This window comes from Eumetopias jubatus, unplaced genomic scaffold (assembly GCF_037043125.1).
Source record: "Eumetopias jubatus isolate StellerSeaLion01/CBP00866 unplaced genomic scaffold, mEumJub1_p1.0 scaffold_10, whole genome shotgun sequence".
Taxonomy (NCBI): Eukaryota; Metazoa; Chordata; class Mammalia; order Carnivora; family Otariidae; genus Eumetopias; species Eumetopias jubatus.
Window position 1 is genome coordinate 100,619,073 of NW_028274816.1, and position 21,816 is coordinate 100,640,888.

A 21,816-nucleotide genomic window follows, 5' to 3' on the forward strand; every position below is an offset into this window, starting at 1 on the left:
CATTACCATGTTGATGGGGGGGGGGGGCGGGCAGAGCAAAGCCATTCTCTTAATGTCACAGAAGGAGGCTCCACAGCCACAAAATGGAACTTTATTTAGTCACAGACACTGACCCTCCATCCAAGAACCCCAGAGGCAAGGGCCTGGGGCCCAGGGCTCCATACCCAGAGCTCGTCCTTGGAGCTGGGCAGGGCAGGACACTGGCTGAGGGCCAGAGCTGTCTCTCGCTTACAGCCTTAGGCCTAGGGTAGCAGCAGCTGTGGCTTGGCCTCTCCCAATGCTGGGGGCTTGGCTTTGTGCCCCAATCCCCTTTCTGACTGAGCTCTATAAAGGACTATTAAAAAAAGAAAAAAAAAGCAAAGTGCTTTCAAAAAAGGGGAGAACACTGGAAACTATCCAGAACACAGAGAACATCCTATTCCTGCTACAGGGGTGGAGGGAGAAGGTAGAGGTGGCTAGGTGCCTATATAGAAAGCAGACACGACCTTCATTCCTGCTGCGTGACTTCTAGTCTCAAAAGATGGATATTCCCTTAAGAAACAGAAAAATACTCCAGGCTCCCTCCAGAAGTATGCTGGGGCCATGCTGAGCTGCCCTGGCAGGCGGCCCTGGGTACTGAGGAGCAGACATGCAGGACAATGGAAAGAGCTAGGGCCACAGCTGGGAGGGAATCCTCGGAGCCCAGGCTCCCCCAGCGAGCTGGGCTACCAGCTCAGCTCTGAACTTTAGGACCCTAAAAGGGAAAGAAGATGACATCCTCGTTTCTACCTGAGTTGTGCTTGCACAGAGATGGGATGTCTGTACCCTTGTGGACGTGAAGTGGAGGCCCTGTACCTGCCTCCTGTGTCCTATGGAGGAGGACCTGCCACATCCTTTCCACCCCTCCCTCCCAAGCCCTTGGGCCCAGCTCTGGCCAGGAAAGGAGGGAGGCCATAAAGGAGGAAGACCATGCCTTTCATTTTCCCCCTATGTCCTTATCGTCCATACATCCCAAATACTAGGAAGCTGAAGAAGACAGTGACCCCCACCAGGGAGACCGTGGCAGGTGCTGTAAAGAACTGGCGGTAATTGATACGGAAGTACCAGACCACACCCAACAGCACCACAAACACAGGCACCATGAGGCTGCCCACACTGACGCCGAGGCTGGGGGGTTCGGTGGCTGAAGAGGGGGCCAGGGAGGCTGACGGGCCTGGAACAGCTGACCCTGGGGGTGAGCGGTGGCAGTGAATCACACAGTTGTCAGTAATGTTCAGGGAACGCAGTGTGCGGGCCGGATCCTGCAGCAGACGGCCCTGGTAGATCAGTTTCATCTGGCTTTCTTGTCCAGGGAAGTATTTACTGGAAGGATGAAAGGAAAGAAGGAAAGACAGAAGGCAAGGAATGAGAAGGCAAACAGGCCTGGACCAACAAAACAGGGCAATGAGGGAAGAACTGAAGGGTGAGTTTCTAAGAAGTATCCCACCCACCCCTAGTGGGGGCTGGACCTGATACATCCCTACTGCTCCCAGGTGGATACCAGCCTCCTCTCAGGTGACCAGGGGCTGAGGGCAAGGGGTATGAGCAGCCTCCCACTCTCCAGTCCACTCACCTCTTCAGGGCACCCACAGTATCCTCCGGCCGGGCCACAGCCAGCTCCTCGGTGTCATTGAGGAATTTGAGCCGCACACTGATGAGGCCAGGGCTGGGAGGGAGGCAGCTGCTATCCTCAGATCTCAGAGGGGCCTCTGGACTGCTGCTTTCTGGGCCCGCTTGTCTTTTGGGAAGGCCTTGGATGTCAAGCAGATGCTCAAGGCTCGGCTCAATACCACCCCCAGCTCCAGGCTCCCCTGTGGAGTCTCCCCCACCTTCGCCAGCCTCTTCAGCCTTCTCATCATTACCCTCGGATGGATGGGGGAGTTCGCTTGGCTCTGGGGTGCCTTGGCCTGCTACTAGATGGTCCACATGCCCCAGGTGGAGGACGGATGTGTCTCCAGCTGACACAATGGTGCCCAGGAGCTGGTTGCTACCGCTGTCTGCTACGTAGGTAGAGAGCCAAGCTAGGACCAAGGCTAGAATCAGCACCACCACACCTGCCACCACAGTCACCTCATTACCCACACCCTCAATGAGGGTGACATCAGAGAGCTCCATGGCCTGGCTGCTGACTGGGTCGACACTGCAGGAACAAAGGGGGATAGCATCAGCAGGGTACGTGGGGTTGCAACCGGGTTCCTAGTTTGTTTCAGTCCTAACTGACTCAGCCCTGAAAGAAAATGGAGTTCAGTGTCCTATGGAAGGGGGAACAAACTTTCCTACCTCTGGACCCCGAACCTAAAGCTAAGGACTTACCCTTTGCCTCTATTGTGAAACACTAGCTTTCAGGTTCCACATCTTTCCTCTCTCACATTTCGAGCTCCCAAAGAGCATGGATCATCAGGAAAATCTCATGGCCTTGTTGGGGTGACTGCTGCTGCCACTGGCTGTTGCTTTTTTGGTAGGTGGGAAAACATTTGCTTCTTTGAGCCCTGGGTTTCTCTAGGATTTCTATCACTTGCTTTAGCAACTGTGCCCCCTGAGAAGGCTCCAAGGTGGCTTCAGAGAGACCAAAAAGCCTGAAATATTTTATTTTAGGGTCTTCTGGATGCATAGTGCAGCCACTCTTGCCAGACTGTCCCGTTTGAACCCTACCTTATTCATGGTCACGTTTTCAGGTTCAGATGTCAAGAACCAAAAAATTAATTTCTCATCAGAAGCACAGTCAGACCACCCCAAAGGAACACATCTGTAGGGGCCATCAGCAGACATTATGCAGCAGGCCCCGTGTCTGCCACCTCTGAAACTCTTCTGACAAGTCCCAGGGAGCGAAGGAGGACAGACACCAGAAACACCGCCCTCCTGGGTCACCAGAGGCTCGCAACTGCAAAACCACTAAGTGGAAAGATTTGGAAAAGATTCCAAAATAGCTCTCATAATCCATATCCCTATCTCTCTTCGTGTACTGTGTAGTTTCTCCCTTGGCAGTTTCTTAGAAAGGCAGGAAGGACCTTAGAGTACCCACTCTTTCCCTCAGAGAATGTGCAGCTTTCACAGCTGTCCCCGGGCAAATCCAATCTGATGATGATTATCATTAACAGACTACTCTCACAATACCTATAAAACTTCATTATACTCTTCTACCTGTCCATCTCTCTCTACGAGACTTCTGGCAGACAAGGATCATGTGTATTTTTCTATGTACCCTAGTGCCCAGCATAATGCCATAGTAGCTGCTCAAAGAATATTTGTGGAACATATCAACATCTGAATAGCTTCCACATCCTTATTTAGAACATGGGTCCTGGAGTAAAAAACAAAAAACCTAATTATAATCCTGGTCTTGCCCCTTGCTAGCTCTGTAACCTCGGACAACTTTCTCAGAGCCTCAGCTTTCTCATCAGTAAAATGGGGTTAAAAATAGTACCTACCTCATAAGGTTGTTTTGACGGTGACGGGAAATCATCGAAGCAAAATATTTAGCACAGTGTCTGGCACACTGCAATGGTTCAATAAATAAATGGCAGCAATTACTTATCGCTCCCACAACTAGCCCCTAATGGTAAGGATGGTTAATGTCACCAACCCTGATTTACAGAAAAGGAAACTGCGGCGAACAGAAGCGAAAACGACTGGCACAGACACAGGGCACTTTCGTGGGCAGGGGCCGGGCAGGACCCCTGGTCTCCCGCCCCAGAGGCCTTTGGCGTCTCCTCAGTCTGTGGGCGACCCTGACGCGCGGTGAGGAGGGGTCCCGACCCTGCCCTTTCTGAGGCGAAGGCTCCGCGTGGGGCGGCCCTATTCCCGCGGCGCTGGAGAGGAGTCGGTGGACCCACCCGAGACGAAAGGCTACCTGGTCCCTGGCGGCCAAGCTCAGTTCTCCCAGCCCACAGGGGTAGAGTCCGGTGAGGGGGTCACAAACCATCCACACCCCTCAAACTTCGGGGCGGGGCTGGGGACGTGGGGGCGGGGCTTGCGTACGCGGGGAGTCATGGGAAATTAAGGGGGATTGGCCCGGTACTGTGCCTGGATAGGGAAGGAGGTCCTCACCTGAAACGGCCAGACTAAGTATTTTGACTTCGCCAGGACGGCCCATGGACTCACCTTTCCGTAGGGGCCGGGGGAGGGGCTGGCTATCCCCGATTCTGTGCAGGGTCCCGTCTCTTCCGGCTTCTCCCGGAAGCTGGTTGAATCAGAGATAGGAAGTCCCGCCTCCGCGCTCTGCACTGATGACGTTAGTCTACGTAAGGCGGGCTGACGTAAACGTATTCTTTAAAAAGGGACAGGTTTCTCCGCGGAAGGAGAGGCGGAGTTATTGTTGGCGGGATTGTCGCCCTCCGCGGGCGGGGCCACGCTCACTGGGCGGGGCCTAAGCAGCCCATGGGTGAGGGGCGGGACTGTATGGGGTTGGGGGAGGTGCTTGGGAGAAGGAAGGCGTGGCTTCGCCTCTGGAAGACCGGCGTGCGGGGCAAGCTGGGCAGTGTGAGAGCGGCGCTTCCCTCGTACCTGCGTGTTCTTCCGGCCTCGCTCCCAGCCTCCAGGGCTGATTGGATTTATTACTGCTCTGTAACGTGCATTGAGCGGGATCAGTAGGCACTGGTCTCTGTGACCTCCAAAAGTTCAACTCAGGGCTAGTCAGGAGACAGGAGGCAATTTAGTTACCGTCCGGGTGCTCCCGAGAATGCGGCCCCAGGTAGTGTGGGACCTTGGTAGGCCAGAAAGCCTTTCAAAGAAGGCACGGATTCAGTGCAGGCTTAAGGCACAAGAAGAGGAGCCCAGAAGAAAACAGGAAAAAAAGTTCAGCTCTCAAAAACTTAGCCGGATTTTTGCAACTAAAATTCTTTCAGGGGGCCTAGCTGGCTCAGTCCGGGTGGTGAGTTCGAGCCCCACGCTCGTCCTAGAGATTACTTAAAAGATTTTGGGGGGGGTCCGCCCCTGTGTGGCTCAGTCCGTTAAGCATCGGGCTCTTGATTTCAGCTCACGTGGTGATCTCAGGGTTAGGGTTAGTGGGATCGAGCCTCCCCACCCAGGGGCTCCACGCTTAGCGGGGAGTCTGCTTGGTACTCTCCCTCTCCCTCTGCCTCTACCCGCTGCGCTCTCTCTCTCTAAAATAAATAAATAAATCTTTAAAAAAATATTTTTTTCAAAAGATATGTTAGGATTTTTGTTGTTTTCTGGTGAACTTTTGATTGAAACAAAAAAGGCAGACGAGGCAAACACAAGTGAAGGGTTCAGTTGTTTTCACCAACCGAACATATCAATGGAACCAGCCCTCAGATAAAGAAATAGAAAATGGCCCCAAAGTCCCCCTTCATGTTCTCTTCCAGCCACTAACTTACAAAGAGTAGACGCTATTATGACTTCTGTTACCATAGATTAGTTTTCTGTTTTTGTTTGTTTGTTTGTTTTTAAAGATTTTATTTATTTATTTGACAGAGAGAGACACAGTGAGAGAGGGAACACAAGCAGGGGTTGTGGGAGAGGGAGAAGCAGGCCTCCCAAGGAGCAGGGAGCCCGATGCGAGGCTCGACCCCAGGACCCTGGGACCACGACCCGAGCCGAAGGCAGACGCCCAACGACCGAGCCACCCAGGCGCCCAGTTTTCTCTGTTTTTGTACTTTGTATAAACGGAATCAAGCCGTCTGGCTTCTTATTCTTCTTTTTTCCAAGTCTTATTGTGAAATACACATAAATTTACTGTTTTAACCATTTTAAGTGGCTAATTCAGTGGCATTAAGTACATTCATGGGCACCTGAGTGGCTCAGTGGCATCTGCCTTCAACTCGGATCATGATCTCAAGGTCCTGGGATCAAGCCTCACATTGGGCTCCCTGCTCAGCGGGGAGTCTGCTTCTCCTTCTCCCTCTGCTTCTGCCCCTCCCCTCTGCTCGTGTGCTCTCTTTCTCTCTCTCAAATAAATATTTAAAAAAAAAATACATTAGTAATTTTGTGCACCCATCACGGCTATCCATTTCCTATACCCATGCCTTGTTCCCACCTCCATTCTACTTTCTATGAATTTTCCGATTCCAGGTATCTCATATAAGTGGAATCATACAATAATTGCCTTCTTTGTATCTGGCTTATTTCACTTAATGATGTTTTCTTTTTTTTTTTTTAAGATTTTATTTATTTATTTGACAGAGAGAGACACAGCGAGAGCAGGAACACAAGCAGGGGGAGTGGGAGAGGGAGAAGCAGGCTTCCCCCCCGAGGAGGGAGCCCGATGCGGGGCTCGATCCAGGACCCCGGGATCATGACCTGAGCCGAAGGCAGACGTTTAATGACTGAGCCACCAGGCGCCCCACTTAATGATGTTTTCAAGGATCATCCATGTTGTTGACCCTATCAAAATTTTATTCCTTTTTTTAGGCTGAATAATATTCCATTGTATGTTTATAGCACATTTTCTTCATCCACTCATCTATTAATGGACATTTGTGTTGTTTCCATCTCGTGGCTATTCTGAATAGTACTGCTATGAACGTTGATGTGCGAGTATCTGAGTCCCTGCTTCCAATTCTTTTGTCTGGCTTCTTTTGATCAACTGTATATTTGTGAAATGAAAGGTATTGTTTTAATTTCTGCATACGTGTATTTTGGGGGTCTAAAATTTAGTGTTTTTATTTTGAAAAATGCAGGAGGGGTAGGGCATCACAGTACAGTTAAACAGAATTCTGAAGAATGAATAGAGGTTTACCAAGCAAAGTTCCAGAGAGAGTAGCAAGTTCAAGGGCTCTCAATAAATACTTGAGGGAATGAATAAACCAATGAGCTAAACCACTGTTAAAGCTTTTGAAAGTTTATTATGTGCCAGGTACTGTGCTAAGTGCCTCATATACATTATCTTATGGAGCCCTGTCAAGTAGCTCTTAAAATACCCATTTTATAGGTTTGGAAACTGAAGCTCACAGAGGATAAATAATTGTCCAAATTATGCCGTTAGTGCTGTAGCTAAAGTCATCTAGTGCTTGCGCTTGAGTTCGCTCTCTCATTCCCTCTCTCTGTTTATATATGATCTTATTGTCAATATTTGGCCCCCTCCTTTCTTCACTCAACTATATACCATGAAGCTTTTCCTGTGTCACTGAATATTTTTATAACATCATAGCATAGCTTTAAATAGCTGCTCAACAGTATCATCTTCGGTGGTGCACCATAATTTTTCAGCTAATTATCTCATTTGGATGGACATTGAGATTGTTTTCAGTACTTTCTTTTTAAATAGTGTTTGCATAAACATCTTTGTGCATCTCTGATGACAGATTTTTGTACACATCCATGATGTTTTCCCTAGGATAAATTCCTGAAAATGGGATTGCTGGATCCAAGGGTGTTCACATTGTTCAGGTTTTGACACACCATCCTCCAGAAGGGTGTGCCTATTCCTATTCCCACGGCAGCATGAGTTGGGACCTACTACTGTTTCTCTTCCAAAAAACAGGCTGGAGGCGAGAGAGAACAGGGAATAAATGGAGGGAGGTCCTAAAGATGTTCATAAGATGTAGGGGCGCCTGGGTGGCTCAGTCGGTTGGGCGACTGCCTTCGGCTCAGGTCATGATCCTGGAGTCCCGGGATCGAGTCCCGCATCGGGCTCCCTGCTCAGCGGGGAACCTGCGTTTCCCTCTAATCCTCCCCCCTCTCATGTACTCTCTTTCTCTCTCATTCTCCCTCTCTCAAATAAATAAATAAATCTTTAAAAAAAAAAGATGTTCATAAGATGTTATAAGGAGAAAAGAGCAGAGGAAAAGGGGGGAAGTGAAATCTGAGAAGGGAATAAATGACTGAGCAGTGACCTCTGAAGCCCAGGACGTGGAGCCCATGGCCAGGCCTGCCCTGCCCAGGAGCCGGCAAATCTGGCTTTTTCACTGCTCCGGGTACCTAATCCATCTGTCTGGGGTTCGGTACCTACAGTCTTGTGTTTCCCAAGCTGCATGGACTGACTTCTGCTAGAACACTTAGCAAACTGCATTGTGGTGTTTGTTTTGCTTTGTTTTTAAAGATTTATTTATTTATTTAAGGGGGTGGGGAGGGGCAGAGGAAGAGGGAGAGAGAGAATCCCAAGCAGACTCCCCGCTGAGTGCGGAGCCCAGCGTGGAGCTCGATCTCACGATGGAAGATCACGACCTGAGCCAAAGCCTAACCAGACCCTTGACCGACTGAGCCACCCAGGTGCCCCATAACAGTGTATTTGAATGGATCTGAACTCCTTGGGCATTTTTCATGATAGAGTTCTTCAGATGTTTGCTTTTCTTACGCTATGGAACTTCGATGTTTTTATACTTTTATGTGCAATTAAGATGCCTCTCGAATGGTGAATGTATTTGTGAATCCTGGAATGCTGTCTTAACCCAATGTGTGTATAGTAAATCTGTTGTACTAAAACTGCTCCTTCCCTAACCACTCTCTGTCATTCATGCCATGTTTGCCAATCTAATAGACAAAAGCGTGTCTGTTCCTTTGATTTCATTCACTGGATCACTAGTGAGGTTTTCAGTTTTTCTTGTTTCATCCACCACTTTGTAAATTAAATTGTTGGGCCTTTTGTGTTTTCTTCCCTTAAAAAAATGCTTACCCAGGGCACCTGGGTGGCTCAGATGGTTGAGCGTCTGCCTTCGGCTCAGGTCATGATCCCGGGGTCCTGGGATCGGGTCCCACATTGAGCTCCCTGCTCCTTGGGAGCCTGCTTCTCCCTCTCTCTCATGAATAAATAAATAAAATCTTTAAAAGAAAAATGCTTACCCCGTCCACTCCCAGGGCGGGGGAGGGCCGCCACTTAGAAACTCCTGCTGTCTGAGGGTGGTGATTAAATTTACTTCACATCTTCAAAAAAAAAAAATAATTTCACAAGAATCCATGGGTATCTCTTTGTAAAAAAATTTAAATATGGAGAAATAAAAACTTAAAACAACCCAACACAGTAGGGTTGAAATTTTTTTAAAATTTCAAATACAGACCACAAAACGCCCCCCTGACACAGTCGTTCTCCCCTCGCCGGAGCACAATTCTTGGGCACCTGCCTCTGGGCCTTTTTCTCTTCATCTACAATCATGGGATTTGGCCTTATTGGCTGTACATACTGTATTCCAACCTGTTTCTTCTCTTCAACAACAGTCTTGGCAATCTGTCCAAGGCCATGCCTACAACGCTCACTTGGCATGCCTCCCCAGTTCCTTCCCGTTGCAGGGACTACCCTTTGTAAGGGCTGCATTGTATTCCAGAGTAAGGATTTGTCCACCGCCTCCCACATGTTGCGTCGTTGCACGCAGTGCTGGGGTGAATGTTCCATGTGTACCAGCATTTTATGTAACGGGGGAGCAGTGTTTAAGGGTGCTGCCAAATTGCCTACCAAAAAAGCAATTTCCTTTCCCATCAATAGGATGAGCAAGAATTTATTTACATCTTCAGATCTTCATGGGTAATGCCTATTATTGATCTTTACAATTTCCCTGTATCTGGTGGGGGAACAGTACCTGATGATTGCTTTGATTTGCATTTCCCTGATGGCTGGTGAGGTTGATTCGTTGATTCCACAGATATTTGAGTGTCCACTCTCTGCAAAGCACCAAGTCACCAGTGGCGAATAAAACAGATGAAGGAAATGAAATTTTATTTTTTTAAAAGATTTTATTTCTTTATTTGAGAGAGTGAGAGAGAAAGCATGAGAGGGGAGAGGGTCAGAGGGAGAAGCAGACTCCCCGCTGAGCACAGGGAGCCCGATGCGGGGCTTGATCCCGGGACTCCTGGATCACAACCCGAGCCGAAGGCAGTCGCTTAACCAATGAGCCACCCAGGTGTCTGGAAATGAAATCCCCCAATACTTTGTCTGTCACTTGTGTTTATGATTTGGTGCTTTTATAACCAAATTTAAATTGTTTCTGTGTCCAGATCTATTCATTTTTTCTTTTATGCTTTCACCCTGGAAAATCTCCTACCCCAAAATAATACATATAATCTCATGTATCTTTGGGGGTTTTTTTCCTAAGTGGGTTTTTTTGTCATAGGTGTAAATGCAACAGAAAAAGCTGAGCTCGCTGGGGTTTGCCTCCTGTAAAGGGGTGGACAGCTCAGCATCCTCCCCTGAGAGTGAGGCTGTCAGCTTGGGCCCAGGAGTACAGCGGATCTCCTTCTCTTCCCTCCCGCCTTTTGGCTCTATGAAATGAAAGCCAACATGTCTTCCAGAAAGGAGAGGTTGCTGCTCTGCATAACAAGGTACAAAATTGTCTTCGTTTTGGTGAAAGGGAATCTCCGCAGATACAACTCTCCACAGCGGCGAGGAGGCTGGCAACAGCTGCAGGAGGCCGACCCTGGGACTTCTGACCCGTCACTACTGTGTGACTCCAAATGGTAATGGCAGTCGACAGCCCAGGGTCCCTCAGCAAAAGGACCCTCCTGCAGTGGGTACTACAAGCTTGGGGTCTGGCAAGGGCCTTCTGTTGTTCTTATACCCTTTTTCCTATCACAAGAGTTAACAGTTGCTCTGTGGAGGGGCGATAAACATGGAGTGAGGGGTATCTCAGCCACATGCCAACCTGACACATACACGCTTGGGTTCTGGGCACACATCATTTATTTGCATTCACAAAAAGTGGCTTGGCGTAAAAGGTTCTTAAAGATGAAGGATGGTACTTTTGACTCTGGGACCAGAGGAGGAAGTGAGAGAGAGGGGGGACAGCTAGTGGCTTGTCCTCCTGTCACAGACCCTTAGAGACCACAAGTGTAGTGACCCATTGTTTAAGACATCATGCATCACTGGTGGGTGGACCAGGCAGAGGGAACAGCACATGCAGAACACCTAGAAGCAAAGTGGAGCAGGTCATATCCAGCAAGCCGCAAGTCTGCCCAGTTTGATGAGGCTGGATTACAGGAACCTCAGAGGGGGAAGGGGGAATCAGAAGACCAGAGAGCTTGGCGGAGGCAGGGGTAGAAGATCTGTCTACTTACTGAATTCAGATTTTAGCCTGAAGGTGGTAAGGAGCCCCCGAAGGGCATGATCAGAGTTGTGATTCTCGAACGGGCTCTGGCATCCTTGTGGGGCGTGTGTTTCAAGACCAAGCAGGGAGGTCCTCCCTTCAAGCAACAAAGGCAGTTTGGGCAGAGGCAGTGCAGGTATAGACGGAGTCGGTCACTCCTTAGGAGGCCAAACAGGTACATAGGTGGCAGGGGACGGTGGAGCAACAAGGATCACCCCCACGTGGCTTGGGCTGGAGGGGCCATCCACTTAAGCAAAGGAGACGGAGGTGGGTGAAGGCTGAGTCTGCAGACCTTCCCATTGGAAGCTGGAGCTTGGGTTGGGCAGGAGGTCAGCGAGTAGCTCAAGAAGCCAGTGAAGAGGGGAGCAGGCTGGGGAGGGCACGCGGAGTGTGGACAAGAGAGCCAGGGACTGGTCCTCCAGGGTTGTAGGGAGACGACTGATGGAGGGGACAGAAACAGCTCCGGGAGCACCCTGGCATGGGGCTCACTGGATCCGCCCCTCCACACGCAGCAGTAGGTAGTCCCTGAGGACCGGGGGCAGCGGGAGGTGAGCGGCGGCCTGTCGGCAGCGGCTACCCAGCTGATCACGCACAGCCAGCCGAGCCAGGTGCTGCAGCCGCCTCGGCTGGTTCACCATGCTCAGGGCCGAGATGTAGAAGGCTTCGTGCTCCTAAGCCAGGAGTGAAACAGGATCAGATGGCCCAGCACCCTTGATCCTGCCCTTCCATCTGGCGATGACCTAGCACTGGGGGCCCCAGGGAATTTGCAATATGCACCCACCGGGGTGTCTGGTGCAGCTTGAAAGACTCCGATTCAGAACCCAGAGGCCCTGCAGGGGTCATGGGAGATGGGACCACAATGTAGGGCAGGGTCTCGGCCATGTCTGCACCCACCACTCTAAAGATGTTGGCACAGTGCCCGCTGAGTCCGAGATACCTGTTTAACGTCCACGCTGGTACCAGTGAGAGAGGCTGGAGGGGTGTGTGGGATTAGAGGGTGTTCTGAGCTGCTAGGCGGCAGGAGACCCCAGGGGAGGGAGGGGAGCCCATCCTGGAGGGATAAGGCCTGGGGCTCATCCTTTCTCTCCATGTCCCCCAGAGCCCAGGAAGGAGCTGTGCCCCTGTGGTGGACATACCTGCCACAGCTCTGGGAGTACTGCCTCCACCCAGGTATCACACGAGGGGACACAAGGGTAGGCATTAAGCAGGACTTCCAGGGCCCGAGGGAAATTGGCACAGTGTTTCAGCATCTAGGAATCAAAAGAGGGTGTTAGGGTCACCACGGCTCTCCCAACCAAGGGCAGAACCAAGTCCAGCCTAAGCCAAAGCCCCACTCACACCCAAAGTTGGGAGGCTAAGGTCTGAGTCTCCTTTTTCCTATGCCTCAGTTTACCCCAACTTCTGTGGGCTGCAACCTCTTGGCCCTGGCCAATTTTCTTTGGAGCTCTTTTGTCCTTCCACATGCTTCCCTATAGCCTTCAGTGGTCCTTCCCAAGGTGAGGACAGACCTTTGGCTACAGGACCGGGCTTTTAGTCTCTTGCCCCCATCCCCTACCCCCACCTTCCCCGGCAGCAGGGCAATTCCAGCCTCAGGCTCCCCCGCTCAACTGGGGCCTCCTTTCGCAGGCCCTCCCCGCGCACCTCAGGGCGCACAGGCTGGGCCCCGTAGTCCAGCAGCGCTGCCAAGAGGCCCTCGGGCTCCCCGCTGGGGGCGTCCTGGACCGCCTGCAGCGCGCAGTCCATGGGGGTGTGGCCCGCCGCGTTGGGCACTCCAGCGCAGGCGCCGTGGCGCAGCAGCAGCTCGGCCAGGGCCCCGCAGCCGTTGGCACAGGCGTTGTGCAGCGGCGTGTGGCGCTTGCGGCCGGCAGCGCGGGCATCAGCCCCGGCCGCTAGGAGCCGGCGCGCTGCCTCCTGGTGCCGCCGGCCACTGCCCGGGCCCTCGGCCCCCGCGCACGCCGCGTTCAGGGCCGTCTCGCCCTGGCTGGTGCGCAGGTGCACGTTGGCTCCGTGCTCCAGGTAGAGAGCCACGTGCTCCTCCAGGCCGCGAGCCGCCGCCACATGCAGGGGTGTCACCTCGCTATCCTGCGCCGCCACGTTCACGGTCGCTCCCGACTCCAGCAGCAGCTTGGCGCACCTGGAGGGCAAGGCGCATGGCCCAGAGACAGATCCTAAGGGACCACGGCCTGGCCTGCTGTCATCCCCTTCCCCGTTTCTTCCCACCCTGCACGCCATCGAGGCGAGCCTGGTGTCCACCATCAGACTCACAGAAGCCCCATGACCGACAGCAGAGTTGCAAGGCCCATGATGTCCCCAGGAGCATCTTCAGTCTTCAGATGGAAAACTCGGCCGAGGAGGGCCGCCATACAGCCAAGGACACACAGCAAGTTAGAGGCTGCGTCAGAATGAGTACTCACTGCCTCAGACGGTCCCTCCCAGAATCTGTTTATTTCCTCGGTAAGTTCCAATCATGGGCTAATTTTTTGTTTCCAAAACCTGACTCCCAGAGTGGATTGGGACTCCAAGGCCTAGTTCTGAATCACTTGCCAGTGGTCTCTTAACATTTTGATAATGCAAAAAATTTGAAAATCCACTACTGTGTCCACTATGAACGTTACACATAGAAAATTAGAATATGAGCTGGAAAGAAAAAGTCATAGAAGTCCTAATATTTTCTTCATGCTGCCAAACTTGAAGACCACTCTTCCAGACCAGTGATACCCATTCAAAGGAAGGCATTTGGGAATCAGCCTGCTCGTCTCCCCTAGAGAAAACAAATGGAACCAAACAACAAAAACTAGATTTTAGGGAGCACCTGTTTCATGGTCTCCCAGTTCCTGGAAAAACTATAGGCCAGAGCATGGGGCACCTGGGTGGCTCAGTGGGTTAAACGTCTGGCTCTTGATTTTGGCTCAGGTCATGATCTCAGGGTTGTGAGACTGAGCCCCACTTAGGGCTCAGTGCTGGGTGTGGAGCCTGCTTAAGATTCTCTCTCTCTCTCCCCCTGCCCCTCTCCCCCTCCCCGTCCTCCCCCCACCCAATCTCACGGGCATGCATGCTCTCTCTCTAAAAAACAAACAAACAAAAAACTGTAGGCCAGAACACTGTTGAGGCAAATATGCATCATTAACCACCAGGGGGTAAACCAAATACGAAACAAACTCAATTAATGATGTAATTAAACTAACAGTAATTTATAATTAAAAAGCCAGAACGGTAGCCACTGGAAGCTCGGGAGTAGATGCAGCAACCCTGACGAAACCCTGATGACCCAGTGTCCCTCCCCAAAAATGGCCAGAATTCCTGTTCCTTTCAGTGTATAGGTCCAGTAGGTGCTTGGCTCAGTGGCCAAAAATGCAGTAACAGCCAGCCATCTATAAACGGCTGAATTTATTTCCTCAGCCAATTCCTTTTTTTTTTTTTAAAGCATGTTAGAGATTTTTTTATTTATTCATTTGTGAGACAGAGAGAGAGCAAGCAGGGGGAGAGGCAGAGGGAGAGGGAGAAGCAGACTCCCCACCGAGCAAGGAGCCCGATGTGGGACTCGATTCCAGGACCCGGGATCACGACCCGAGCCGAAGGCAGAGGCTCAACGACTGAGCCACGCAGGCACCCTTTCCTCAGCCAATTCTAATCATGGGCTAAGTTTTGTTTCTTTTTCTTTCTTTTTTTTAATATTATATTTATTTGACAGAGACACAGTGAGAGAGGGAACACAAGCAGGGGGAGTGGGAGAGGGAGAAGCAGGCTTCCCGCTGAGCAGGGAGCCTGATGCGGGGCTCGATCCCAGGACCCTGGGATCATGACCTGAGCCGAAAGTAGACGCTCAATGACTGAGCCACCCAGGTGCCCCTAAGTTTTGTTTCTAAATACTACATTTAAATAACCCTGAAAAGCTCATTCAGTAGGGTTTCAGTGTTTCACTTAAAAGGATAGTCTCTTGGAAAGCACACTGTGTGCTCGTAAGAATTCAAGAAAGGGCTGGAAAATCAAAATCACTTCTGGGTCCATCACTGCTCTAGATCCGGCTAGGGAGAAGTCCCCAGCATGTGGGCTGTGGAGTGTCCTCACCGCCAGAAACCTGTTGTTGTTGTTGTTGTTTTAAGTATAGTTGACACAGAGTGTTACATTAGTATCAAATGCACGACCTAGTGACTTGACAAGTTTATACATTATGCTATGTTCGCAAGTGTAACTACCATCTGTCCTGTTACATCACTATCACAAGATCATTGACTAAGTCTATTCCTTATGCTGAGCCTTTTATTCCTGAGCCTTACCCATTCCATAATTGGAAACCTGTATCTCCCACTTCCCTTCACCCATTTTGCCCAACCTTCCACCCCCCCCCAAAAAAGAACCTGTTGATCTTAAAAATGTGGGAGGAGACCTTGTACTAAAGCTGGGAAACACTCGGCTACATCTTTCTTGATGCCCACCTTGAAACAGGTAGGAATTTGGCTACAGAGGATTCACAGGGGCTAGGGGACTGCAGTTGGAACAGGGTTTTCCAAAAAGGCAACAGGGCTTCTGCCTCCTGGGCTTAGCTTATGTGACCTTGGACAAGTCCCTAAAACCTTTCTGAGCTTCAGTTTTCTCGCCAGTGGAATGAGACCTGTCTCCTAGATTGTCATGAGGATGTGTGTATGTGAGGTGCTTCTCCCCTTCTCCTGGCCGTGTCAGCTGGAGACACACACACACACACACACCCCTCCCCTGGGTACCTACTGCAAGGACTCGGGGGCTGTGCAGAGGTGCAAGGGCGTTGTGCCCTCCTCAGACAACACGTTGGCCTTGGCACCGAAGGTCAGCAGCAGCTGCACACAGTCAGACTGGGCCCGGGCACAGGCCTCATGCAAGGCTGCCCGGCCCCCAACCCGGGCATCCAGCTCAGCTCCCTGCCGGATCAGGTGGCGGGCACAGTCAATGTAGCCTCGGGCAGCAGCGATGGTGAGGGGCGCCGTTTGCTTCGTCTTGGGGGTCAGCACCCAGAACCCTGGGAAGAGCAGGTAGGGTCGGGGAATGGTGTGTGAGACTCCCAGGGCAGGCCCTGACCGTGGCCGTCCCTTTGCACCCTTGGCCTAAGCACGAATCGTGCCAGGCTGTAGCTATGGGGAGGGGCTAAGCAATCAAGCCCTGAACTTGAAGTGTATATTGGAACAGCCTTTTATTTATTTATTTATTTATTTATTTATCTATTTATTTATTTATTTATTTAAAGATTTTATTTATTTGAGAGAGAGCACAAGCAGGGTGAGCAGCAGGCAGATGGAGAGGGAGAAACAGGCTCCCTGCTGAGCAAGGAGCCCAATGCGGCGCTCAATCCCAGGACCCTGGGATCATGACCTGAGCCAAAGGCAGACGCTCAACTGACTGAGCCACCCAGGCGTCCCTGGAATAGCCTTTTAGAACGGTTTGTCAATCTGTAACAAAACAGTATGTGTGTCATAGAAGAAAAAAAAAAGGTAATTGCTCTTTCAAATCACAGGGGCAATTGAAGAGAGTTAATCCTGTTAAGGAAACCTCTGGGTCTTTGAGCTCCTGATGGATTCCTTGGTTCTTGTTCACTAGGGTGTTCTGGCGTTGGGGGTGGGTTTGAGTTATGCATAGGAGGGCCTGGGGCTGAGCTTGGGAATGACCAGGTAGCCTAGTTTGGAGTTCTAGGATATTCCTGGGGCAGATGGCGGAGAGGAGGGTGGAAGTGGGGGAAAGGTGGAAGGGAGAATAAGAGGTGGGGGTGGGGAAAGGAAGAGCTGGGTGAGCGGCTGATCTTGGGACTAGTGTTGGATCTAAATTGTAGAAGTGGCCAAGGACTTGTTTAAAGAATATAGATGCCTAATATCCAACTGTTTAAGTTGTTTGCATTATGGTGAAGTAAATTCCTGGGTTTGTCAAATTTCGGGTAAAGCATGTTTTGTTTTGTATTAGGATTGAAATTAAGGCCAAGTTCCATTTGGGGGATGACAGACATACTGCAGGACAAGACCAAAATACCTTGGGTAGGGTTACATCTCTAACAGTTAAAGCCCAGCAGGAATCTGGACCTTGCAGTGACTGTGAGAACGTAACTCTCCAAGGATTTGGAGCCCCCAGATCCATGAGTGGGGCTTGGGGCAATCTCTGCCAGTCTTAAGAGCAGGGTGATCTCAGTTGAGGTATTTGGTTTACGTGGACAAACCTACTGGTCAGAATAGAGCCTAAGGAAATTATCTGCTAAGTACACAAAGATGTTCATCATAATGCTATTACAACTAATTTTACAAAAAAGGAACCCAATCTACCCAGTCTATTTGGGACCTAGTTATATAAATCATGGCACCCCCATACCGTATAATTTATGCACTGTGGGGACAGGGTGCCTGGGTGGCTCAGTCGGTTAGATGTCCCACTCTTGATTTTGGCTCAGGTCATGATCTTGGGATCCTGAGTCCCACATTGGACTCCATGCTCAGTGGGGAGTCTTCTAGAGATTCTCTCTCTCCTTCCCCCTCTGCCCCTCCCCACTGCACACACACACTCTCTCTCTCAAATTAAAAAAAATATTTATTATGTGGGGATGCCTGGCTGGCTCCATTGGTGGAGCACGCGACCCTTGATCTCAGGTTTGTGAGTTCAAGTCCCACGTTGGGTGTAGAGATTACTTGAAAATAAAATCTTACTTATTTTTAATTTTTAATTTATTTTATTTCAAGTGGGCTCCACACCCAGTGTGGGGCTTGAACTCACGACCCTGAGATGAAGAGTCACATGCTCTACCGAGTGAGCCAGCCAGGTGCCCCTTAAAAAATATATATATATATATGTATATATATTTATTTACATAGATGTATTCAGAGAGAATATTGCATTAGAATATAACTGTATTGCTGTGTAATTGATATGTTAATATAATTTTAATTCTGAAAAGACATACAAACCACTACGCCTCCTCTCTGCGGAGGAGGGAACTAGAATGGGTGTGGAAAGCAGTGGTCTAGTCTGGGTTCTGGAGGGAGGGGATGGGGCCAAGTCTCTCCCCCATCCCCACCCTCTCCTCCCTCCGCCCCCTTCTGCCCCCCCCCCGCCCCCCCGGGTGCTCCCTACCCTGTTCAGCTGACCAGGCCAGCTGGTTGCTCACAGTCTCCACAATCATGTTGGCAGCGTCTTCCTCTTGGAACAGGGCTTGGACCTGGCGCAGGTCACCGGAGAACAGAGCGTTGTGCACGGCTGGGTCTCGGCAGCAGCGGCGCGGCCTGGTGAGGCGGGCCCGGGCACTGGGGGGGCACCTTTGGCTGCGGCACTGCTGGGCCGCGGCCCGCCGCCGGTCCTCCCACTCCAGCCACTCCCGCTGGAGCCGGAGAGCCCGCCGCGTGGAGGAGGTGAACGGGAAGGTCTCCTCTGCCATGGGGAGGGGCGCCGGGGGGCTGGGCGGCGGCAGCTGGGCAGAGCCGGGTTCCCCCAGCCCGACTACCCCCCGTGTTCTGAGCAGCCGCCCTGCCCCTCCCTCGTAACCCGGCCAGAGGAGCAGCTGAGGCTATAAATAGGTCCTTGGCCGGCCTGGTAAACGCTGTTTGCCCAGAGTCATGATCCTGGTGCAGAGGAGGTATTGGGCCAACCCCCCCCCAGCCCAGGGCCAAGGCCAACCCCTGCCCCTGCTGATGCCCTCCCAAGGGGGCAGCAGCAGGAACCCCAGGGTCGGCATCCTCCCACTTGCCTGGAGGGAGCATCTTGGGTTGGCAAGGTCCAAGGGGAGTGAAACAGTCGATCTGGGAGATGGGCAGGGCAGGAAGAGCCAGAGTCCCCCAGCCTCTCAGCTGTTGGCTGGAAGGCGGACCCCAGCCCAGGAAATAAGGGCAGGCAGAGACGGGTCCAAACAGCTCTTCCGGTGTCTGCAGTAGCCCGGGTAACTGCGCATGTGTGCACGGGGCTTTACGCCAAGGACATCACCTTCATATCCGTCCTCACTCCAAGAGCCATACTTCCTGGCTCCCTGAGGGTAGAAAGCTTGGTTTTGACCATAAAGTACACAATCAGGCTAATGATCACAGTGGAGCACCTCTGAAATGGGTGCTTTTGTGTCCGTCTTAAGCATGAGGAACTTAGGCTTAACAAGGCCACGGCTTGTGAGCGGCGGAGCCAGGACTAGTACCCCAGCTGGCCGGACGGCATAGATGGGGCACTTTGGCTCATGCTGCCGTGGCCACCTGAGGGTGGCCAGTGGTGAGAGCCTCTCCGCGCCCTCCTAGCAGGACAGCGCGGCCTCTAGAAACTGCCCGCCACGAATCTCGTGTCTCTCGTGTCCCTCCACCCCCCGAGCTCCTGAAACGGCTCACCTGCCTGCCTTAGGAAGGCCGAGGGGTTGACCTGGCAACTCTGGGGACTCTGACCGAAGAAACCTTCAAGCCACAAACCCATTCAGTCTCAGGAGAAAGCCGCTCTGCTTCCAGGAGCCTCTAGGGGGAGGAATGAGGCCATGAAATAGCCCTGGCTGATGCTCGGCGGAGTCCGGGAAGGGAAGGGAAGGGAAGGGGTGGGCGGAGGGGGGATGCTAGCCCCCGGGGGCCTCGGAAGCTCTCCTACCCCCCCCCCCACCTCACCCAGTGTGCGGGCGGGCAGCCCCTCATCCCCTCAGGGTCGGCCTGGTCTGTGTCCACCAGCGCGGCGGGCTCTCCTGGCCCCTCTGCCCGCCCCACTTCCTCCCCTCCCTGGCTCTGCAGCCACCCCTGCGCAGTGACCTCGGACTTCTTCCTCTCCCTGGTCCCCTCACGCAAACAAGCTCCAGCTCCCATTGTCACATTATCAGTCACCCTCTCAGTGCCCCTCACTGGGACCAGCCCAGCCTCCTGCTGTTCCTTTCTCTGGCCACAGCCTCTCGGCTCTGCCACCCGGGTGGAAGGATCTGTCTAAAATGGTTCATTTCCTAGCTTGAAAACTTCTGCTGACTTCCAACATCACCCCTCTCCGGGTAAGCCCGATGCCTCAGCTCAGGGCCCCATGTCACGTGGCATTCTCCTGGCGGCTCCTCAGCCTTCCCGGCCATGCCCGATCGGTGCTCCAGGAGGACTGCACATGTACTTTGTGAAGGGCCTATCCCAATGTGCTGTGGACAGAAGTCCGCCCTGCTGGATGTGGGCTCCAGAGCAGGACCTGAATTTAGTCAGCTGGGTCTCTGCAACCCAGCAGGGCCTGGCACACTGTAGGTCTTGATGTGGTGTTTAGGAGCGCTTGGCTCGTCGCAGGCGGGCCCCTTGTGTGTAGGGCATTGAGTGAGGGCCCTTGTTCTCTGCCAGAGCAAACACTCATCTGCCTGCCCAAGTGGGTGGCAGCAGCCTGGGCTGCTTCCGGCACTGCCCCTACCCTGCTGTTCACCCACTCTGGCCCCAGCTTCTTGGTGGTATTCCAGGGTGGGGGATCCCAGAGGGAGGGATGAGATCATGCACAGCAAGGTCTTCGAGATCCTCAGAGAAAGGCGCCTCTATAAATGCAGCTGTGATTAACCCTGTTGGAACCCATTTGGTGTTTTAATTGCCCCGCCAACGGCCTGACTGAGCACCCACAGCTGAGTTCCCAGGGTTGGGAGCTGACAAGGCTGGGTGGGGCAAAGAGGGGCCAAGGTGGGGTGGGCGTCCCCTTCCGAGGCGCACAGCAGCCATGACGTGTGGGGTGCACGGCTGTGTTGACCTCCCCAGCCTCTCTGCAGCCTTCTTGTCTGTCATATGCGCCTGAAGGTACCCTGACTACAACCCAGTCCCCAGAGATAGCCTGTGTTCTGTCTCCTCTCCTTAGCTTCCTGAGGGCAGAAAAAGGAGGCTTTTACTCCAACCCACACACGAACCCACAGGGAACCCAGGTCTAGTGATAGAACAATGCTAGGTGATTGGATTCCCCACCCTGCCTTCTGGGAGCTGAGCCTGTAGGGTGATGAAGCACACAAGACGCCAGGACCCTGGTCAGGACTGTGAGAAGCAGAGATCAGGGCTCAAGGGCGTTGAGTGGGGAATGGTAGTGCGGGCCAGGGGCATGGGGTGGTTTAGGGGCAGAAAGACCGTACGGTGTAGATGGGCTGTGGCCCAGATCTGAGCTGCATCGGCAGAGCTGGGGAACTAGCAGTGGGTAGAAGAGATAGAAGTGCTCCATCTGTTCAGGTAAGAGGGTTGCTAGTGAATTAGCCCCTTCTTGCTCCTGGGTTTGGAACACAAAAGCCTTCTCAAACAGGGCCCCACTAACTAATAGCCTGCTGAACATGGAATTCTTCCAGCACTCACTCACTTCAGCTTTGAGACGGTGATCCAGGGCGTCAGGCTTTCTTTGGGAAGAAAGAGAATGAGCATCCTTCCCCAGAGCAGTACCCAAGCCCATTGGAGGCCTCGGACTCACAGCCCCTTAGGGAAGGCTGGGGCTGAGGCAAGGGAGGCTGCTGGTCAAACTAGGGTCTTTAACCCACACCCCCTCAACCACGAGTTGGGGGATAATTCCTTTCCTCCTTTCATCCCAGAAAGGAAAACAAGGTTGGCGACTCGGTATAATTACGCCTTTTACACCCCGCACATGCCCCTTGTCCAACTCTGGTCTGAAAGGTGGCACAGCAAAGCTACACTGACGAGCAGCTGCTTGGCCACACGGCAAAGTGGCACTGGGTTACCACCCAACGCATAGGACAGTACCCATGAGTCCAGACGGATATAAATGTAGGACTAAGAAATGAGGAAGAATTCCAAATAATCTATACAGATATTCTGTCCTTAGAGAGGGTGGAACATAACTCCTTGTTTGTTAAGTGTGGGCTGCACCTAGTGACTTCCTTCCAAAGAGGACAGCATGAAGAGGGAGAAAAAGCACATCTACCGTGGAG

The 21,816-nt window shown here is 52.1% G+C and overlaps 2 protein-coding genes across 6 annotated transcripts; both read right to left on the reverse strand.

Moving 5' to 3' along the window:
- Positions 1 to 69: 69 nt before the first annotated feature.
- Positions 70 to 4,196, reverse strand: TMUB2 (transmembrane and ubiquitin like domain containing 2). Of its 5 annotated transcripts, none has more exons than XM_028092732.1 (4): positions 4,120 to 4,196; positions 3,447 to 3,514; positions 1,592 to 2,158; positions 70 to 1,341 (listed from the first exon to the last, which is right to left on the reverse strand). In XM_028092732.1, the coding sequence occupies exons 2-4, from the start codon at positions 3,479 to 3,481 to the stop codon at positions 975 to 977; spliced, it is 969 nt and encodes a 322-aa protein (XP_027948533.1). In that variant the 5' UTR covers positions 3,482 to 3,514; positions 4,120 to 4,196; the 3' UTR covers positions 70 to 974. The 5 variants fall into 5 exon arrangements, with proteins under 5 accessions (XP_027948533.1, XP_027948536.1, XP_027948532.1 ...); XM_028092735.1 differs by having other exon boundaries at positions 4,066 to 4,196; XM_028092731.2 differs by lacking the exon at positions 4,120 to 4,196 and adding an exon at positions 3,869 to 3,957.
- A 6,813-nt stretch (positions 4,197 to 11,009) lies between these two features.
- On the reverse strand, positions 11,010 to 18,369 carry ASB16 (ankyrin repeat and SOCS box containing 16). The gene is made up of 5 exons (XM_028092802.1): positions 18,069 to 18,369; positions 15,714 to 15,981; positions 12,630 to 13,122; positions 12,125 to 12,238; positions 11,010 to 11,659 (listed from the first exon to the last, which is right to left on the reverse strand). The coding sequence occupies exons 1-5, from the start codon at positions 18,367 to 18,369 to the stop codon at positions 11,474 to 11,476; spliced, it is 1,362 nt and encodes a 453-aa protein (XP_027948603.1). The 3' UTR covers positions 11,010 to 11,473.
- Positions 18,370 to 21,816: the final 3,447 nt, after the last annotated feature.

Bases quoted from the DNA above. Each gene is read 5' to 3' on its own strand.
- ASB16 (XM_028092802.1), bottom strand. From the start codon at position 18,369: ATGGCAGAGGAGACCTTCCCGTTCACCTCCTCCACGCGGCGGGCTCTC. The intron at 15,982-18,068 runs GTAGGGAGCACC...TGCTCTTCCCAG, and splicing joins GGCCTGGTCAGCTGAACAGG to GGTTCTGGGTGCTGACCCCC. The intron at 13,123-15,713 runs GTAGGTACCCAG...CTTGCCCTCCAG, and splicing joins ACAGCCCCCGAGTCCTTGCA to GTGCGCCAAGCTGCTGCTGG.
- TMUB2 (XM_028092731.2), bottom strand. From the start codon at position 3,940: ATGGTTTGTGACCCCCTCACCGGACTCTACCCCTGTGGGCTGGGAGAA. The intron at 3,515-3,868 runs GTAGCCTTTCGT...GAACCATTGCAG, and splicing joins GCTTGGCCGCCAGGGACCAG to TGTGCCAGACACTGTGCTAA. The intron at 1,342-1,591 runs GTGAGTGGACTG...TCATCCTTCCAG, and splicing joins ACTGTGGGTGCCCTGAAGAG to TAAATACTTCCCTGGACAAG.